Source organism: Carassius carassius, chromosome 19 (genome assembly GCF_963082965.1).
Source record: "Carassius carassius chromosome 19, fCarCar2.1, whole genome shotgun sequence".
Classification (NCBI taxonomy): Eukaryota; Metazoa; Chordata; class Actinopteri; order Cypriniformes; family Cyprinidae; genus Carassius; species Carassius carassius.
Genome location: NC_081773.1, coordinates 29,886,767 through 29,909,044, shown reverse-complemented (window position 1 = coordinate 29,909,044; position 22,278 = coordinate 29,886,767). Strand labels below are relative to the sequence as shown.

Here is a 22,278-nt window from a genome sequence, read left to right as displayed (position 1 = left end):
AAATAACAAGCGCTACTCTACACTGCTCAAAACTTATGTCATCAGTGGCAAATTCTTTAAATATGAAAACATACAGGCTGTGAATCAGAACAGATGGCATTGTAGGCTTTTCTCCCAGGACCAGGAAATAGTCCTCCGTAAAATGCATTAAAACATAGAAATATTTGGTTTGAACAGTTCTGTATCAGTGTTGTTAATACAACTTAGACGTGTCCTCTTTGGCCTTCACAATGAAACATACAGCTTCTCAACAACATGGCGACAGCAACAATACTACAGCGAGAATAAAAGTTATGATCGTAGTTTACGATCAGTGAGTGTGAGAAAAAGTGAGTGTGAAATAAAAGCTGAAAAGATATAATATTTCATGTAAAATTCTAAATACTAAATTATCATTTCATATTGACAGGAAGGTGTTTATAAAATTGCTGTGATTTTGTGTTGCTGTTTAGGGTTTATTTTTCACCAGTGACAATACAATTTTTATTCATGAGTATTAATTTTATATTTAAGTGCCTCTTCCTTAAAAAATAAAATAATTTTGACTCTATAAACAGCCACAGGAACAACAGTAAGCGCAAAATTGATATGCATTCCTTTTATTTATGTATTTGTTTGTACAGTTAGTCAAAAATCATTGCCTTAATGCATCAAATATATATATATATATATATATATATATAATAAATCTTTAAATAAGACACATTCAAAACACCTGTAGAGTATTGTGGTGTACAAATCATACAGTGCAAACTATAAAAAACATGTCAGTCAAAGTGAAGCACTGGGATAAAAAGTGAAAGTGTTACGTGCAAATGTTTGCAGATTTATTAACAATTTTGAATATGTCCGAAAACTAAAAACAAAACAAAATACCACCTCTGCTTCTGGCTGTCTTCAGCAAAACGCCACATATATAAATAAAATGTAATCACTAAATTAAAGATAAAGGCGCATACATGCACTCATATGCACTCACACATTCATGCAGAGGTTGGTGATATTTATTATAAGGGCATGGAGTCTTTATGTTAAAATAAAGTGCAGATATCATCATTTCATGCAGAAACGAATGATATTCCAATGAGATTTAATGCATTTATCTGCAGATTAGATTATTATTATTATTTTATTTTTTTTGGTGTGATGATTGTTAATACACGTTTCTGTGCAATTTACTAGATCGCCTGCTTGTAATCCAAAATACAGTGACATTTTTTTACAGAAATAAAATAGCTCAAATTAAAGCTGTAACTTTTAAATCAAGTGGCAAAATCTAGAATAAGTAATTCACGAAAGTGTTTATTGCACATAAAATTAATAAAAATAAAATAAAACTCCAGTATGTTACTGGGCATAAATATATATTTTTAGGTATAACCTAATATTACAGAAATAGAAAACAGATGCAAAAACTTCCCCTCAGATCATGTTAAATATTACAGTCTTTTCAACACAAATCAGCAAATCAACCCTTTAGACCAGAAACAAGAGTGTAAAGATCCAGTGTCTTATCATTATTGCTAGCAGGATGTGCGACAGAAGTTTCTCTAGGCGAAATATTTGGAAAACAAAGTGATTTTGTTGTAAAAAGATTTTGAATGAAGCGAGAATTTAATAAATATTCTAGTATGCATATATATTCATACTGTAGCTACATATGAGACTAACGTGTGCTTTGCAAACAGTGGCGTACAGTGACATCATAAATGGACATGTGTTGTGTTTGTGCACCACTACGATATTTCCTGTGCATCATTTTGAGTTATAGTTGATAGTTTTGAGTGTCTATGATTCATTATTCCTCACATTTGTGACTCCAGTGTAAATACAGTTTTGCTGCATTAAAAAGTATGTTTGTATTCCATATTATTATTATTATTATTATTATTATTACATGTGTGGCTGTCTTGTACACCAGTGCTTGCAAAGAAGCTGCTCAATGTCATTTTTTTATGTCGTGCAGAGTTTGGTTCAAGCTCAAATGACCATGTGCAAATAAACCAAGTCAAATAGAGAGGAGTGCATTCAGTGATTAGCTCTGAAACATGCCGACATACAGTAAACCTGCTTCCCAATATGTTGCTGCAGTAAACATGCAACACGTAAAACCTTCAGCCATGCATCTCTTTTCATTTCATAGAGGGGTATCATGTGTGTACTGTACATGGCAGCTAAGTAAGATAACAAAAAAATTCAAGTGAATAAAAAAATGCAAAAACAAAACAAAACAATATTTTGCTACAGTGAGGTCCAAAACTGAGAGAATATTCAAAACTTTTTTTTTTATATATATGAAATTTTATGATGTAAAATTAATTTACATAAAAATTGATAAATGAATAAAAATTCACATTTATGTGTAAGCTGCAATTTAACTTTTCAAATTCAAATATATTTTGTAACATAATGTTTCATAGTTAAAAATTTACTAAATTAGGCAATAATGCAAATAAATAAATAAATAAATAAATAAATATTAAATCTAAATAAAAAATTAAATGAATACATTTAATAAAATTAAAAAAAAAAATTCTAAATGTAATATTTTTTATTAGTGGTGTTCAAAACTCAAAGCTCATTGAAATTAACATTTATACTTGTTTATTATTATTTTTTTTAAATAATTTTGGTAATTTTGGTTTGCTACAGTTTTTTTTGCAACTTAACTACAGTTTGCAACTTAATTTTTTTCTATTTTTGTCGAAATAATGTTTTATTTGCAAAATATATTCAAAATATTATGTATAACATACTGTTTAATTGTAGTGAAAAACACTTTATTAGAAAATAATGCAAACAAATAAATAAATAAAAATTCATTAGTGGACCACACTGTACAGTATATTATTCTACAGGGTTCTGCAAATGTAAGTGTAAAATGCTATTATTATAATTTAGAATGATAATGATAAATCATGGAAGAGATTCTGCCAGTATTATATATTAACCACCATCAATGTCCTGAGTCTCACACTGGTGTAAATCTGTGCAGAACACATGATTGTGAAAAAAGTGTCCAAGAAATGTCTCTGACTTCCTGATAACGGAAGTGTGGTCCAGGAATCCGTTCCAGATCTTCCTCAATGGCATCGAGGAGCGTAACGCAGGAGAAGGAAGAGGAAGCTAATGTACTGTACAGGCGAGAGCCAGCAGTGAATCTTAAGTTTTGGCCAGTGCCTGTTTTCATTACATCCTTTATGCCTCCAAGTACAGTAGGTGTGGAAGAGCTGTTCTGGTCAGTGCAGTGCTGGATCAGACGGCGGTCTGTGCAGCTCCAGAGCGGCTGTGGTGTCTGGGAGCAGGGATCTGGACTGCTGGCGCGTCAGAGGAAGAGTCTGGCTGTTTGTGAAGCAGTACGTGGTGCTGGAGTCCTGTGGGGACCGTGTCCTGTGGCTCTGCTTTGGGTTGGAGACTGTAAAGGCCAGACCTGATAGAGAGTCTTTGGGGTTCGGATGAATCTTTGTCATGGCCAAAAAGTCAGCGTCCTGTAAAAGAGGGGTTTAGTTCATTGTTTATTGGTGATGATGAACATTTTGCATGTGTATTTTAGTGTTGTGCATGATTAAGAAATGCATTATTAAAATAAAATGTCTAGTCCTTAAAGCAGCCAATTGTATCCGGATTTAATCAACGTGGTTCATTTTCTAGGAGTAACCTCCAGAGGAAAAAAATCTGGAAACATGCATTTTATTTTTATTTTTTTTAGTATCAGTGAGATACTATTATATTTTTTTCAGGAATAATTTTTATTTTTACATTTTCGTTTTTTATTTTAATATTTGTTAAAGTTTTAGACATTTTATTGTGAGTTTTTGCCATTTTTATTATTATTATTTTTAATGTCTATATAGTTTTATTTTTTTAATTTAAATAATTAAATAATAAAAAATATCTATTTTTTTTATACATTTACAAATTTTTTATACATCTATAATACACCTACTCTATATTTAGACTGACCATGACTGATCACAACAAGGCTGATATGAAATGTATGAAAAATAATCAGTGTCTGCAGCAGGTGGCGCTCTACAGCTGGTCATGTGATCTCATTCCAGTGTCACCATATAACACATACTTTAATGCCAGTAAACACTTCTCAATGCTCTTAGAGAATCAGGGCATAAAATATGCACTTATTCATGCAATATTAGAATTATTTAATGCATATCTCGGATGCAGTGAAAAAGATTTGTTAACGGCAAAATAAATTATTCATAAGTGAAGAAACTCTGTGTAGACTTCAAGTATGTACTGTAACTTAAGATGCATCTTCAAAACATATGATGCTTAGTAGGAGTTAAGCATCATACACATATATACTGTATATATACATGCAACCACACACATGACATCTGGTTTAGTTAACGGTTCAGTTTTTGTTCCTGGATTGTTTCTCATCTCTAGGCGTGTGGCACCTGTGCTGTGCAGTGCTGTGGGATGCTGGGAACAGAAGCCACGGGCTGCACTCTGATGGCGGGTCTCTTGTCCTCGGGACCGGCTGTAAGGCTGCTGTAGGCCGGGGGTCCCAAACATGTCTGTCTCTGCAGCAGCTGCAGGATATTCTGAATGTCTGACGTCATCTGACACTCTAACCTGGTGAGACAGGAACCAGAGTGCTGTGAAAATCACCATATATACATAGATCTGTGTGACGGGATGAAACACGTGTTGTTCCAATTTCTTTAACTACACTAATATAATAACATTATTCAGCAAGGAAGCATTAGAGATTGATCAAAAGTGACAGTAAAGACATTTTGTTACAAAGTTCTACTTTAAATAAATGCTGTTATAACAACACCATTGAGCAGCAAATCAGCATATTAGAATGATTTCTGAAGGGTCATGTGACACTGAAGACTGGAGGAATGACGCTGCAAATTCAGCTTTGATCATAGGAATAAATTACATTTTAAATGATATTCACACAGAAAGCAGTTATTTTATACTGTAAAAATATTTCACAATAGTACTGATTTTACTGTATTTTTAAAAACATTTAAAAAATCTAACAGACCCCAAATTACCAAAATACGACAAAGTAATCATAAAAATATTTTGTATGACTTAAACATAATTGGTTTTAATTGTATAATTGCAGTAAAAAGTCTTTAATTCTGTTAGCCCTTCATTTAGCAGTTCTGTTGTTCATTTTTGGATAAACAATGTGTGCAAACTTAGAAAACATTAAATAAATAATAAGCTACATATTAAAATAAATAATAAATATTTAAGTAAGTTAAATACAAAATAATTTAAAGTATTTTATTTTATTTTAATTTTATATTATTTGTAATAGTCAAAGATACGCTGTATGGGTCAAAAATTTTAAGCCAAAAAAATAAATAAAATAAATAAATAAAAAATAGAAAAATAAGTAAAAATCCTTTTCGTGAAGATATTTAGTCAATTTCCTACCGTAAATATATCAAAACTTATTTTTTGATTAGTAATATATTGTTAAGAACTTCATTTGGACAACTTTAAAGGTGATTTTTCAATATTTAGATTTTTCTGCTCCCTCAGATTCCAGATTTTTTTCCAGATAGTTGTATCTCAGCCAAGTATTGTCCTGTCCTAACAAACCATGCATCAATGGAAAGATTATTTATTCAGCTTATGACTGAATTTTGACAATTACCCTTATGACTGGTTTTGTGGTTCAGGGTCACTTTTATATAGCTCTTCTCACAAAGTGCTACTTTCAAAGTGCTTTACAGAAGATAACTGCAGTAAGTCTTTAATTCTGTAAGCTCTTCATGAAAATGGTGCACGGTTGATGTGTGTTGACTGTTGTTGTCCAGCAGGGGGAGATCTTGCACTGATCTGTCAGCATTGCATGCATCTGATTACTTATTTCCAATTCATCACTTTACCTGCTAAACTTTCATGATGGAGTTATCGATGACCTAGTTTGTAGGGCAGAGCAGAGAGAGAGAGGATTGTAATACAACAGCATTTCTTCTCCAGTGATGCTTCGAGCATAAAAACCATGAGCTGGCCTTTCATGAGCATTTCAGAAGGGCGCTTTCATTATTAACACTCCTTAAAAATTGACACCTGAAGCTTGAGGAGGCATGTTCATTTTCCTTCCAGATAATAGATGTGTGCGGAGGGAGTAGGATTTGAGTTCAGCAGTGTGATATGAGGGTTGATCAGAAGTGTTCAGAGAGGTTTCATCTGTGTGTAAGACACACCTAATCATTATAACAGAGAGTCATTAACCAGAGCTCTCAGAAAACAAAGGAATAAGACCATCCCTCCTTTCTTGGAGTCTGCAGGCTGGCGATGTTCCCCCCGTCTCTCACGCACACACAGCCCAACGACACTCAGAAGCAAAATTATTTCTTGAGCTGAATTGAATGGTTAGAGTTTGCAACATGGAGCATCTAATAATTTTCCGCATGGAACTGAAGCTGTAATAAATCTTGTGTGCAGAAATACACAGTGTGGATTAAATTTATGAGATGCAGAATGCATCTGTTTCAACTTCATTTTAAAACCAAATTCTTCTTACTTGTATGTCCAGATGCTTTACTTTAGAGATTTTTTTACAATAAAAACATAGTCAATAGCTCTACTTCTTACTGTCATTAAAAATTTCCAGGAAAATGTGTCTGAGTATTATGTCACAAACAATACAACAAATAGTAATGGTCCAAAAACAGGCTTCATTGTCTTCAATAAAAACCTAATGTTAGATGTTTTGGTTGAATATGAGCTGTACTTGTGCTTGTGAGGTTTCATCTGATTCTGTGCTATAAGATGTGTGATGTGGCGCTCAGCTGATGCAGGATTTTTGCTGCCTGGTGTGTCTTTCTCTGTAAGCCAGTGTTACAGCTAAAAATATCACCTGCTGTGATTCTGCTCACCCTGCTGCTCCACTGTCTGTGTGTGTGTGTGTGTGTGTGTGTGTGCGCTTTAACTGCTATTATCTAAACTTGTTTTGTCAGCTGAGGCTAATTTTCATGTGCATGTGAATGATAACCACAAGCAATGTTTTGTTTAGTAATGTTTACTGCAGGCGTGCATGTGGTTAGTGTAATTTGTTGTGGTGTACGGATGTAACGCACCGGAAGACTCGCACAGCTCTCACAGATGCACCCAGTAATTCACCTTTTCAAATGTTTCTTAAAGGTCCCCTGAAGTGCCCTGAAACACGCAGCATTATTTTATGTGGTGACATAATGTCAACTGAAACAGGAAGACAGGGCGGGACATATTGAGCAGCCCCGCCCCCTTTTTAAAATAGCGTTTTGTTTATATCTGCTCAGGCCAGAGTTCTGGAGCTCGGTAAAGCCGCATTTGACAGCCACAGTCTTATAGATTCAATATGAAACTCTTAGTAAAACAAAATAGTGATCATAATCATGCTTAGGCTGTGTAGTTTTAAAAGTGTTTAATATATATGCCGAAGATACATTAAAATAAAATGGTAAGACACACCCGATTTCAATATTAAGCAGCAAAACAAGTTTTTAGTCAGTGGGTGAGACCAGATGCTAGACCCATAGAATTTACAAATTGAACATTTTCTTGCCCATTTTTATGGCAAGAAAAAAAAGTGGATTTCTTGTAAATGCGAATTTTGTCACTGTTTTGGAACACACTGGCTTATAGATAACCTCAAGACTAACATATTGATACTGAAACCCAAAAAACTTTCATTTTGATTTTATGGGAAATGTTACATATGACTCAAGGGAAGCTAACATGATAAAAAAATAAACCAAAATAATGTATTTAATGCTACACAGCAATGCAGCATGAGTTTGTGTATTTGTGTATGAGTATTTTATTTTTAATAACTGTCCTATATATTTTTATTTATTTAATACAATTAATAAATTGTAAAAAATTGCTTTAACAATGGGATAAATTATTACAAATTTAAAAAGATTTAATTACATTTTTTATATTTAATTATTTCATTTATTTCTTTTATTATTACATACATTTTTAATAATAATTACATTTAATGATTTAATTATTATAACATACAAAAACAGTGTTGTGTCATAATGGTGAACATTAACTTATAAAAAAAACTACATTCATAATGAATTCAATTTCTATTTTAAGTCAAAATTTTAAATTAATTTAATGCATTCTCCACCTATGAGTCATTCATTTTCAGCTGGTGCCACAAATTTCTGTTCCTTTTCTTTTTTTCATTCATCTGATGCATTCATGGTATATAATGCCCTCTTTTCCATCCATTCAGTTCTCATTTAAATAAAATCAATCATAGCAGCTTGAGCATTAATTCAAGGCATGCAATCACAAGTTTGTGTTTCTGATCATTTTCAATGCAGTGCAGTGTTTTTTAATGATGCCTGATCTGGGTTTTACCTGCTCAGATGTTCCTGCAGTTGGTCTAGTCTCTGCTCCACTTCTCCGTACGTGATGTCACAGTCCAGATTATCATCTTGAGCGGCGCCCTGCTCCTGCGCAGCCGTGTCCATGTCTGCTTTCACACTTTCAGCTACCCATCCATCAGTCTGCATCTCTGAAACAGATAAGATATACACACATTTCTTGTTGTGCCATTTCATTCAGATTTTACTTTATAGACAGAATTGTTTTTGTTTTGTATCCGGCATCAGGCTTTTATGCATCATATGTGACCCTGGAGCACAAAAGCAGTCTTAAGTCTCTGGGGTATATTTGTAGCAATAGCCAACAATACATTGTATGGGTCAAAATTATTAATTTGTCTTTTATGCCAAAAATCATTAGGATATTAAGTAAAGATATTTTGTAAATTTCCTGCCGTTTATGTATAAAAACTTAATTTTTAATCAGTAATATGCATTGCTAAGAACTTCATTTGGACAACTTTAAAGGTGATTTTCTCTCTCTCTCTCTCTCTCTCTCTCTATATATATATATATTTTTTGCTCCCTCAGATAACCAGATTTTCAAATAGTTGTATCTTTGCCAAATATTGACCTATCTTAACAAACCATGCATTAATGGAAAGCTTATTTATTTTGCTTTCAGATTGCCTATACATATGCATTAATATAATTGACACTTAAGACTGCTTTTGTGGCCCAGAGTCACATAGAGTATGATGCAGTTAGAATATGGAGCTAATACGTGAGGGGGAAAAAACATTTTATTCAGAGGCATGCAATTCTTTTAACTTGTAAATCAGCGAGAAACGATCTTGATAATAGTATAGCCGAATACTTACATAAAATACACTAAATATCAGCCAACGGTCTATATCTCCAGTAATATGTCTTAGTATGATATATTTAAATGTATTTCAATTAATTTCAATTTAATATTCAAAACTTATATTGCAATGCAATACAAAGATGACTGAGAGATGAACAAATATTTGATATTCACATTTGAAAAAGGATTTTTCTAAAAAATGATGCATGGATAATCGCATAAACCTGCTTCCGTCTATTGCGCGTGTTTTCATCTTGAAATATTACTTTCAATAATATATGGGTAGTAATTGCAGACTTAAAACCCCAAAATTAAGGAAGATTATAAAAACTGCATGTTTTTCAGCCTGAAAAGATCCCAAAAATAGTGTACAATGTTATATCACTTTTTAAACAATTTTGTTCTGCTTTTCGTCCTTTTTGGTGTTTAACAGTCTCAATCCCCGGCGTGGGTTCAGAAAGGCATGAAGGGAAATGATTACAACATTTAATTTGTTGGGTGTACAATTGCTTTAACATTACAATAGCATGATGATCACGTTGAGTCGAGTGTGTTTGTGCACGTGGAGGTCATTTTCCAGTAGTTTGCGTGGCTGAAGCGCAGGAGGGAACACTGTGTGCTCGTTCAGGAGAGTTAGGGAAGATCTGCTGCCCGCTGGATTTTCCTAAAGCTTGTAAAACGGGCCACGCTGTGCCTTAAGCTCCTGAAAGACCCTGTTTTACCATGGCATGTACCTCTCTCTCTCTCTCTCTCTCTCTCTCTCTCGCTCATCATGCTGCTTTAGCCTGGATTTAGGAACAGACCGATGCATTCAATTCTTTTTATTTTTGCATCTGAGCTCTGTTTCCTTTTATACCCTGTCGAGCAGTGTTTTAAGGACTAACTATGTCTGAAAAGTTTTAAGGACGAATGTACGATGGTTTGTTTGTTTTGAAGTCATCCATCAAACTGAAAGCCTGCTGCTTCTCCACTGAAAGCACCGAATGTACAGAGTATTTTAAAACGTGTGAAGGTCGATATACTTCTTTTATTTTTTTATGACATCAAAACGCGACAGAGGAGTGTAAATAATTTATCATTTCCAGGTAGAATAAATTGAAAAGTTTAAAAATCGACGTTAGAAAACATACAATTACATTTAAAAAGTTAAAAAGTTGATATAAATGATCAACTAAATGATATAAAATACACAATTATTAATTAAAATTAATGGCTATAAATATTGCCATCAGGATAAAAAATTAATACATTTATATGTACATATGTAAATACATTCATATAAAAATATAATATAAAAACTGCAGAACCTGGCACATTGGTAATGTATGATTATTATAAATATATTAAATATGATGCCATCAAAGTATATATATATATATATATATAAAACTAATCAACAAATATTTAAAGTCAAAGATTGAAAGTAACAGTTAAATCAAATTGAACAATTAAATTGTTAGTTAAATAAATATGAATAATTTATTTCTATAGTGAAATATAATGTAGGGTTTTGGACGATCAGCATAAATCATTATTATTTTGTGATGATTCTACATCGAAAAGGGACAACTAATAGAACATTTTATTTAAGCAAAGTAATATATTATATAAAATACATAAATGCTACACTTCTACAACAGCTACAAGTAAAACATTTACTGGACGCAAAGAAATAAGGATTTACGCTGCTATTGAAACCACTTTGAAACCTGGGCTGTCTCCAAACTTTAAGAGGACACTGAGGTTTTTCCTGTTATGATCTGCTCTATAATATTTGAATGGCTAGATGATGACAGATTCACACATCGATCTCATTAGTGACTATTAGCGACTTGAGCTGTGTTTGTGAATAAAAGATGTTTGTGACTGACGTTGTTGAAATGCCCAAGTCAGACTCGATGAGATCCACTGAAACCTTTATTAAGCATAATGGGCTTTTTGGGAAACAGACAGGAGAGCGATGTCTCGCAAACAAACCACGTAATGAGCACAATCTTCCCCTAGACTTGACCTTACTCGGTTTTTAACTGACTTTGACATTTGTCTCCAATTCCCAGCCATGTGCATCTGGCCAAATGAGTTTTAGAATAAATTAGGACATAATGTATGGTGTATTTGTCCCTTCAGATTTGAAGCGACAGTGAAACCCAGGATAAACGAACCCTGATTGCTCACCATCATATGTGGTCTTCTTCGTGTTTTCAGCAGGAGGACTGCAGGTGTAGCTCTGTACTGATGGATACTCTATTATACCTGCTCCCAGAAGCCTTTGCTGTTCCTCTCTGGAGGTTTGACGGTCCTCTGAGCTTCTCTTAGAGCTGAGACGAGACTCTCGCCGCTCTTTCCTGAACTCGCTTTCTGTTTCCTTCAGGCTTCCTCCTACGGGACGATCGGTCAGAGGTACAAAATGTACTCAAAAACTAATTCTGGGACAGACTCCATGGAAAACAACAACAAAAACACTGTACGAAACATATTTTTAATCCGAAAGAGTTTCAGAGCACACTGAAAAAAAATAATTTGGACCTATATATATATATATATATATACAGTATATGTAAAACTAATTTGTTACAGCCTAATTTATTAGTTTTTCTCAAATTATATAATTTTTTAAATAAATTTTCTTTCAAATTATACAGTTAGGTTCAAACTAGTGCTGTCAAACGATTAATCACATTCAAAATAAGGTTTTGTTTACATAATATATGTTTGTGTACTGTATGTGTGTGTATATATATATATATATTATGTATACATGCATATATTTAAGAAAAATATGTTATATTTGTATATTAACTATATGTATATGTATGTAAATGCATGTAAATATTTTCTAAATATATACTGTAAGAATGTGTATTTAAAGATACATAATAAATATAAACAGTATACACACTAAAACTTTTATTTTGGATGCGATTACTCATGATTTATTGTTTGACAGCACTAGTTCAAACCATAAATTAATTTAATTTAAAATAAACCAGAAACTATTTATTTTCCAAACACACTGAAAAACATTCATACTAAGTAAAATGATTACATACTTAGTAATTTTTTTGTTTTTTTGTTTTTATTATGCTAAAATGTTACTTAATGTAAACTTAATTTATTTTATTTTGTTTCATTTTCTTTTATTATTATTTTTAATTTAACAATAAATAAATGCTAAATTAGCTATTATATGTAGGTAGAATTTTCACTTAAAATAAAGCAAAAAACATAAATGTATTCTTTTTTTTTTTGTTCAATACAAAGTGTTCAAATATTATTTTCCAAAGACAAAATCATTCATACAAAGTAATTTATTATAAAGACCCAGCTGTAGTTAATATTATATATATATATATATATATATATATATATATATATATATATATATATATATATATAATTACACAATTATTCTTTTATAACTTTTGGATTTTTACAACTTAATTTTAGCATAAAACCCAAATTAGTTTAAATTATAATATTAAAGTAGAATTTCAACCCTAAAACTAAAAGCATTTTGTTTAGTCAACATGTAATTTATTTTACCCACTTTATATAAAGACAACTTTGGAAGACCTTAATGATTATTTTGCTGCCTTATTAAAATATGCATAATATTTTCTGTTATGTACAAAAATAAATAAATAGTAATAGTAAAACTCACAACTTTTCTAGCAAAAATTTTCCAGCAAAAATACTGTTTAATGGCATAATAATTGTTAAGCATTACAGAAATGTGAATTTTACTTGTTGTTGTTTAGTATACACGATTAAGACATTCAGATTTCAGAGAGACTATTTATGATCAGTGAGGTGCAAAAACTAAATGGTGTTTCCAGTCACTTTCTCAGTACATTAACCAACATTAAGCGGTTTCCTCATAATAGACATTTATGAGGTCATAGAGACACTTCACATATATTTTGTCTTGGAGTACAGAGTAAACTGATTTTATGACCATAAATTTGGTTCTCCGTGGTTGTTGTAGTAGTGCATTTAAGCCATGCTAAGTGTTTTTCCATGCAAAGCGTTTTAAAACGTCCACACAGTGTTTTAAGAGCTCACCAGAGATACAGGTGATCATCATGATTTCAGCTATAAAAAAATAACACTTTATCCTGCAAGAATGCATCTTCAAACAAATCATACAACTCTGTGTGTGCCGTATATATATATATATATATATATAATACATTTTATTTATAATTCGCTTCTCTCACACCCAAAGCGTGTAAAATGCTAAATTCTCTGGATAACCTGGAGTGGGGCTGATAAAGAAGAAGAGAATCAGCAGAGTGAAGAGGACGAGAAGACATGTAAGAGGTAACTAAATCACAAACATAAGAAGGAGCCAATTCATGGACAGCTTTATAAGTTAAAACAAGTGTTTTAAACTTAAGACGCGAATGAACTGAAAGCGACACCACTGTTAGTTGTTAGGCTCTTAGTGAGAACACGTGCTGCTGAGTTCTGAATATATTGAAGCCCTTTGATACATTTTGCTGATAGACCAATGTAAAGAGAAGTGCAGTAATCAGTTCTTGAAGTGATAAAAGCATGGATGAGACTTTCAGTATCAGGTGCAGAAAGGAATGACCCAATCCTAGCAATATTTCTGAGATGATAATATTCTGATTTAGTAACACTCCTAATGGGAGCCTCGAATGTCCAATTATCATCAAATATGACACCAAGGTTACGAGCTTGTGTAGAAGGCAGTACAGAGCTGTTATCCAGTGTCAGATTAAAACTGCTACTTTTTTGGATGGCTGCTGGTGTTCCAATAAGAAGAACCACAAGGGACAACCCATTCCTAAAATGCGCCACGGACCGTTTTTCCTTTGTTAAAATAGCAAAAGTGGACTTGGACACGCCCTGAGTGCACCTGCACCGTGCGCTTTACACTTTGCATTTAGATCGTTAAAATAGGTTCCTTAGGGCTATTTAATTTTAGAAAGTTGTGAAGCATCCACACTTTTATGTCCTGCAAACATTCAGAAAGGATTGCAGGACAAACTGTAACATCAGACTTTGAACTGATGTATATTTGGGTATCGTCAGCATAAAAAATGATAACCAAGACGATGTTTTCTAATGATTTGAGGAAGCATATAAATGCTAAATAGTATGGGCCCCAAAACAGAACCCTGAGGGACACCATATTGGACCTGACTAATGTCTGATTTGTTATTTCCCAGAACAACAAACTGGGATGCCAGAGATAATGAGTCAACTCTTTAGTCTATCAAGTAATATAAAGTGACATACTGTGTCAAATGCTGCACTCAGGTCTAACAAAACCAAAATGGTAGAGGCACCAGAGTCAGATGAGACCAGGAGGTCGTTCATAACGCGAACCAAAGCACTCTCAGTACTGTGCTTAAAAATCTTGTTTGGATTTGCAGCATCATCACTTATTTGTACATGAATAGTATTCAGCTCTCTCGCTCTCTCTCTCTCTCTCTATATATATATACACACACACACACACACACACACACACACACACACACACATATATATACATATATATATAGGCTATCGGCACACACAGAGTTGTATGATTTGTTTAAAGAATATATATATTCTAGGTTATTAAGGCTTTTTATTAATCAAGGACAAAAAAAGTAAATAATGAAAATAATGACATTTATAATGTTACAAAAGATTTCTATTTCAAATAAATGCTGTTCTTTTAAAGAATCGATTCATCAAAAAATCCTGAAAATAAAATGTATTCAAATGTATCACAGTTTTCACCAAAATATGAAGCAGCACAACTATTTTAAACATTGATAATAATCAGAAATGTTTCTTGAGCAGCAAAATTAGAATTTGAAGGATCATGTGACACTGAAGTAATGATGCTGAATTCAGGTTTACATTACAGGAATAGAATAGAAGTACGTCACAATATTACTGTTTTTACTGCATTTTTATCAAGTAAATACAGCAAAAGATTTTTTTGATATAATAATTGTTATACATTACGATGCATTTCTGTAATGTGTGTTGTCTTTACTAATCTGAACTGAAACTGTAAATTGTAATAATTTTTACCCTTAAGTTCCTGCTACAGTGGCATGGTGTAATATAATTAATAAACAGATCATATTTACCTTTGGATGGTTTGCGTTTAAAGGAGATCCTCCTTCGGCTCTTAGTCTCCTCTCCGTCTGAATCACTGGCTGGTGAATAAGTGGCCTAAACAAACAATAATAATAATGATGATTTAATTTAGTTTATTTAGTATGGTTCATTTCTAGCTGTTGATGGGAAGTGCCTTTGAACTGTCATCCCGCAGGTTAAAGGTCAGCTCCAGATTGGTGAGGAAATAGTCAGCGAACTCTGGATACATGTCCAAAACCTCCAGGAGCTCCTCTCTCTGGATGGTGTGCAGGTCACAGTAGCTGAGCGCTCGCACATCTGCGTTGGACTTCCCGGGCTTCGCATACAGGTGGATCATCTCGCCGAATATGTCATTCGTACCTGGAGAAACAAAAGACACATTCAGGTTTGGCATATCATAAGTCTGCATGGTATTTTTGGACAAATGTTGGATTATCTGCACAAGTGCTATGACAGAGATCTGTCTGTGTGCATGTGGTAGCATGCATCTGCGCTGGATTTCAGATGTTGATTGTTTCTGTATAAGCGTGTCTGTGCAAGCGGTGTCAGTTTAGGTCAGAATCTGTGCATGCGGATTATCTCAGCAGAGATTATGAATCAGATTATGTCAGGTATAGTATATGCTCTCATTAAATATCAAAATAATGATTGTTCCCTTGCTTTTGTTTAAAGGCCTCATCGTCTGGGTTTCTGTTGGGCTTAAGGTCCGAAAACGTCTTAAGTTGCACGTTCACAAATCAAGGCTTTAAAGAGGTCAGAGTCAAAAATCTTACATTTATACAATAATGGCATTAAATGTTGCATGCAGTTCAAAAAATGAATATAATTTTTTGTATCTTCGTCTCGTTTTCGAGTATAAATATCTACATTTCCTTAAAGCAAGATACATTTACTTGAGATGCAAAATCACGATTTTAAGTAATGTTTTCTGAGAAATTGAAAACCAAAACCATAGATAAACCATTTTAGTACTAGAAATAAACAACAAACTGAAATAAAACAGAAAAACTACAAAATTCAACGAGTTAAACATAAGTAAAAAGTATATATACGTACACACACACACACACACACACACACACACACACACACACACACACACACACACACACACATATATGTATATATATAAAACTACTAAAATGTATAAAACTTTACCATTTGATTAAAACTAAAATAAAAAAACAAATTCAAAATATTAATAAAACAGTATTTGAGTGAAACTTTTTATCCCTTAACTGATCTTAAAGTCTTACGTTTTCTTTCATAAAGCTTGGAGAAACCCTGAGAATACGGGATTTTACATGTTTTTGTGATTTAAGATGGTTTAAGTCAATCATGTAAGCCTGTATAGTTTCCTTAAATGTTATTTTTAGGAAACTGAAAAGAATAAAGCCTGACTGTAACATTTTCAAAGGTGTCACTGTTATATTTGCGAAATGAATTTGATTCTTCTTTCCTCTGTTTGCATCCCGAATAGTGGGTAGTCTCGTCTTCTTTGCATATATTTAATAATTTATGCCTTTACTCTATTGATTCTTGTGTGCGTCTGAAAACAAGACACGTGTTGAGTGACATGACAGCTGTGATGCAGCATATCATTGCTGCAGAACCAAAGAAATTCAGTAAACAATGGAGAACCTAACCGCACACAACTGTCTGCGGTATGTAATATTTTTTTAAAATGATACTAGAGTCTAAGGCTGCCTATATTTAATAAACTTCTGCTTATTATCAGAGTTGTGCTTGTAAACTGTCATGTTACTTCATATTTTGGTGAAAACTTTCATTCATGATCCTTTGATGAACAGATACTTTTGTAACATAAATGTTTTCACTGTCACTTGTAATTAATTTAATGCATCATTGCTGAATAAAAGTATGAATTTCTTAAGCTTAAAAATCTTATTGACCCCAAAATTTTGAATAGAAGTATATATATATAAAATAAGAATTATAATACTACAAATAATACACACACATGGAATATCCTTGCTCTAGAATTGTAATTAAAGTGTCACTTTTCTCCTTATAAATTACTATTTTAATAAATATAAATGTATTGTTTTGATCAATTTTTTTCTATGTCTTCTTTCTGAACAAAAGTAAAAAGGTATTTAATGCTTTACTCTATTTTTCTTTCAGTAAAAGCAGGAGTATTTTTTTCCTAGTCATCATCTATTATAAAATGGCAAAAACGTCACCACAGTTCTCCACCAAAGTTCACTCAAGTTATAGTTTATCTCAAAAATCAGCGGGCTCTCAGCTGGACCTCTAAATGTCAGGCCCTTGGAGCGATTCTGCTTGAAATAAGTTGCAGGTGACATTCAACTCAATCGGCTAAAACGCCTGACACAGCTGTTCATGAAGGATCACCTCACCATGAAGAAACAGACACAAAGCACTCTGGGGAGAGGAGAGATGAGAAGCACTTTCTTTTTTTAATGGATCCTGAGAACATCATTAAACCAGCGTTCAGGGTTCAACGCCAGTTCGACAGCGTTTCAGCATAAATAGTTAGTTTGTGAGGTCTGAGAACTTGTTCCCCATGGCCGTCTGCGCCGTTCTTTGTTTTGATCCTATTATGTCACCGGATCAACCGGCAAATATTCATCAGGTGAAAAAAAAACAGTGCTTTTAAACGGCGCTGGAGCTCAGAAACACCCGTCAGACACACACCGCTCTCTCTGACACTTAACTGCACATGTTAAGCTTGTGAGGCTATCACACAAACTAATGACTGCAAGATTGTGTTCGGAACAAAATACTACCTTACTATTACTATTACAAAATACTATCCTCCCTCTAAAACACTCGGCAAGCAGCCATCACATGAAACAACGAGCACAGTGAGAGTAATAGGCTAATGAAAGATATTATACAAGGTTTTAAAAATAGTCCACCTCTGATTAAAATAAGTGAAAAAGTGATTCCTTAATTAAATATGTAAGGCAGGGATAATCAATTCATATTATAAGACAGTGGTTCCCAACCTTTTTCAACTCGCAGCCCACACAACCAAACACAAATGTTTGCGCGGCCCACTGCAAAAAAATGTACTGACCCAGCTATTGTTGGGTTAATAACTTAGTACTCAGAAGCTAGATTGTTAACTGTATTTATTGAATGAACTGGGTCTGTGCGATATGGACAAAAAAAAACTATCGCGATTTCTTTGATCAATTTTGCTATTCCGATTTCGCAATTTTGACGCACACAGATATGCTTTACAGTCATAAATGCATTCAGGATGAATTTGAAACATATTTCCAAAAGAAAACCAATTAGAGCTTTATCAAAATGTTGTAACATCTCTAGAACAGACATAAGTCAAATTAATCACTATAGTAAAGGTGTAACAACATTTCTAGACTTATGGCAAAAAACTCCTGTGCACTCACAACTCTCTCTATGCTCATGTGCTAGATATGAATTATTTTCGCACGTTTTTATTTCTAGCCTTTTACCGCATGCAGTGTGAACGCTCTGATCCATTAAATGGGCTCAGAAAAAAGGCGCATCACAGACAGTGTGTGAACCTGGAGTTAGGCATATGCCCAGTCTGTTCTGTTCTCGCGCTAGGCACGCTGCATTCTGATTGGATTGGATAGCATACTGCAGGAGGTCAGGGCCGCGGAAAATCATGTTATAAAGTGATTTAGAAATCGTGCACGCTCAAATCGTGAATGAACTGGCAATGAACAGAAAATAACTCGGGCTGGCACCGCTCAGCAAAATGGGAAAACCAGATCCAGCCAGAGCTCGGCAGCGGGTAGACAGTCAGCGGAGCAAGCAGTCAGGAGGGAACATGTTGATAGCCATTTATGCATGTTTGAATTTGTTGTTCTGTAGCATATGCAGCAAAAATATAAATTGGTGGTTTATTCTTAAACCAATCAGCAAGCTCGAATAGTGGAAGTAAAGTTACAGTTGAATATGTATTTTTTGTTATTTAATTATATATATGAAATTATGTTATTTTGTTATGACTTAGACATTTTTACATAATATTATTATTTCTTTTAATAGTAATTGGCGGCCCACCTGCAATACCACCGCGACCCACTAGGGGACCGCGGACCACAGGTTGAAAACCACTGTTATGAGATCTACTCTCTGAATCTTCTTCTAAGGGCAACTGAATATATATATATATATATATATATATATATATATATATACACACACACACACACACACACACACACACACACACACACAGTTTAGCAAGGATTCATTAAATTAATCAAAAGTTTCAGTAAAAACAATTATGATGTTACAAAATTTTTCTGCTTTAAATAAATGCTGTTCTTTTGATCTTTGTGCTTATCAAATAATCCTGAAACATTTTTTTAGCATGAATAACAACAAACATAAGGGACTCATATTTCATATATTTTTCATATATGTTTTTTATTTTTATTTTAGTATCACTTTTATACTGTTAGTGTCTATCTATCTATCTATCTATCTATCTATCTATCTATCTATCTATCTATCTATCTATCTATCTATCTATCTATCTATCTATCTATCGTAATAATGTTATATATTACATTTATTTTAATGTCATTTAATTTGATTTGTTCATTTTGCTTGGATATTTAATCTCTTTCAGCGATAAATATTTTGTGTTTTGTGTTATTTATATCAAGCCTTATCTTGCATTGCTTTTAATGTCTTTTTCCTTTGGTGCTTCGTTTAGAACAAGCTCATGCTCTCGTACCCAGAATGGCCACCACTATGTCATCCTTGAGGATCTCGATGGATCCTCGAGACAGGAAGTAGAGCGCGGTGAGGACGTCCCCGCAGTGCACCAGCGTATCTCCAGGAGGAGCATGGGTGGTTTTGAAGCGCATGGCGAGAGCGCGCAGACATCCTTGAGTCGCACCTCTGAAAGCCTTACATCCCTGAAGGAGACTGTTGTTCAGATGGAGACAAATATCTGCCTGTAAACACTCAGGAAAGCCTTTTAAGACCTGCAGAGAGATGCGAGAATGGAGGTGAAAAACACTCAGTGCAGACACTATCTACAATAACACTCTGTTATTCTGTAATGTTATAGGCTCTGTTCCGAAACAGAGAGAGCTGCCTTGCTGTTTATAGCATCCTTACTGAAACTGATTTCAGTATACTGTTGTCTGGTGCAAACAATTAAGTACTCTTATTATAAATATTAAGTACAGTTTTTGACGTGCACTACTGTGCTTAAGTTTGGGTCAGTAAGATTATGTTAATGTTTCAGAAAAATGCCTCTTTCTGCTCACCAACGGTGCATTTATTTGATCAAAAATACAGTAAAAATTGTGACATATTAAGGTCTTACGGTTCAGTAGGCATGTGTACTGAACAATTACAGTATTGTTTTAACCACTGCATGAGCGGAACTTAAATGGAAACTTCTTGTTTGGAAATTGGAAATGTTTTATATATTGTTACTTTTGATAAAAAGAAGTGTTTATTTGAAGCAGAATTTTTTTTTTACCCAATTTTTATTAGTCTATGGAGAATTTTTTTTGGATGGACTTTTTGACTCAGCTTTTTGCAATGCTTTATGGCCTTGGAAACATCATGCTGCCTTCAAATTTGGCCAGAAGAAGAGGCGTCTGTCTTTTTGAACAGCCTTTGTGTCTGAAGTGCTTTTATGATGCTTTAAAAGTGACAATTCACTCAGTTCTGGAACAGAGCCTTGTGTTGAGAGTGTTTTTCCACTGCTAATGAAATTATTTTGCATTATGATGTTTCTGCCAATGTGTTCATCCAGTTAAAGTGGCAGGAGAGAGATTTTAAACTACACAGACTAATGTTCCAAGTGCCAATTACTGTGCTCATATAAGCGGTGCAATCATCAATTAAAAGAGTTGAAATAATGAGGGCTCAATAATGGCAAACAGAGAAGATTCAGTTTCTTAGTAACAGCAGACTTGCTAATCTCCGATTCTCTCCTAACTCAGATTGGCAACTGTGCATGAATTATACAACAATTTGATCATTTTCATGCACTTTTTATTTAAATATTATTATTTTCTGAACACTGATTAGTCAGTATCATGAGAATAAGTAGTAGGACATAAATACATTTTGAAGCACTTATTATTTGATTTGATTTGATTTCTTGTGTTTTGTTTTACATTTTTATTTGATTACTTAAAGACGATATCACGAGAATAAATGCTAAGATATACATAAAATATCATCAAAAAATACATTAATAAATAAAATAAAATGTTATATTGCCCAACTCTATTTTTTTTTTTTTTACATTTATTTATTGAAATGATAATGATTTTGATGCACTTTTTATTTGGTTATTTAATATTATTTTGGTTTCTTAAAGACATCATTACAAAAATACATTTTATGAATTCCTGTATGTATTCATTTATAAAAATATATATTTGGAAATTCTGATTACTTTGATTACTTTTTTTTTTTAAATTTATTTATTTTTTTGGTTTCACAGTATAATGGGAATAAATTAGATATTCATGAAATATCACCAAAAGGCATCTTTTTTTTCTTTTTTTGGGGGGAAATTGTGATGCATTTTTACTTTTATTTTCCCTTTCATCATAAATAAATAAAGATTTGCATCAAATATCATCAAAAGTCAAAAAAAAAAAGATCAAATAAGTTATATTTCTCAGCCCTAAACATTTTTTTGGAAACAAGCATTTTCTGCTAAAGAGACCTTGAAGAAGAGTGTTAAAGATGCACTTTGTAACTGAGGTGAGCAGAGTGAGGCTGATGTGTATGAGAGAGTCTCTAAAGACATGAACGAAGATGAGTCCTGACTGTATATAAATACCTCCTGCTCTTCCCAGGGCGACGAGGTCATTCCATTTCATATGTGACAGACATGGAGAGAGAAAGAAAGGTGTTGCTTTCAGTACAAACACTTACATATTTACACTGATGTGATGCCATGTGCAAACAGCATTTCACAGATCACTGCAAGGA

The 22,278-nt window shown here is 33.3% G+C and overlaps 1 protein-coding gene across 1 annotated transcript in view; it reads right to left on the bottom strand.

The window, feature by feature from the left end:
* Nucleotides 1–3,239: 3,239 nt before the first annotated feature.
* The window catches only part of LOC132095552 (potassium voltage-gated channel subfamily H member 7-like), a 91,591-nt gene continuing 72,552 nt past the window's right edge, over nt 3,240–22,278 (bottom strand). The window contains exons 9-16 of the mRNA XM_059500662.1: nt 22,127–22,129; nt 20,045–20,297; nt 15,473–15,678; nt 15,309–15,393; nt 11,368–11,571; nt 8,359–8,515; nt 4,422–4,599; nt 3,240–3,488 (exon numbers count right to left, since the gene is read on the bottom strand). Coding sequence (XP_059356645.1) covers nt 3,240–3,488; nt 4,422–4,599; nt 8,359–8,515; nt 11,368–11,571; nt 15,309–15,393; nt 15,473–15,678; nt 20,045–20,297; nt 22,127–22,129 — 1,335 coding nt within the window. The remainder of the gene's footprint in view (nt 3,489–4,421; nt 4,600–8,358; nt 8,516–11,367; nt 11,572–15,308; nt 15,394–15,472; nt 15,679–20,044; nt 20,298–22,126; nt 22,130–22,278) is intronic.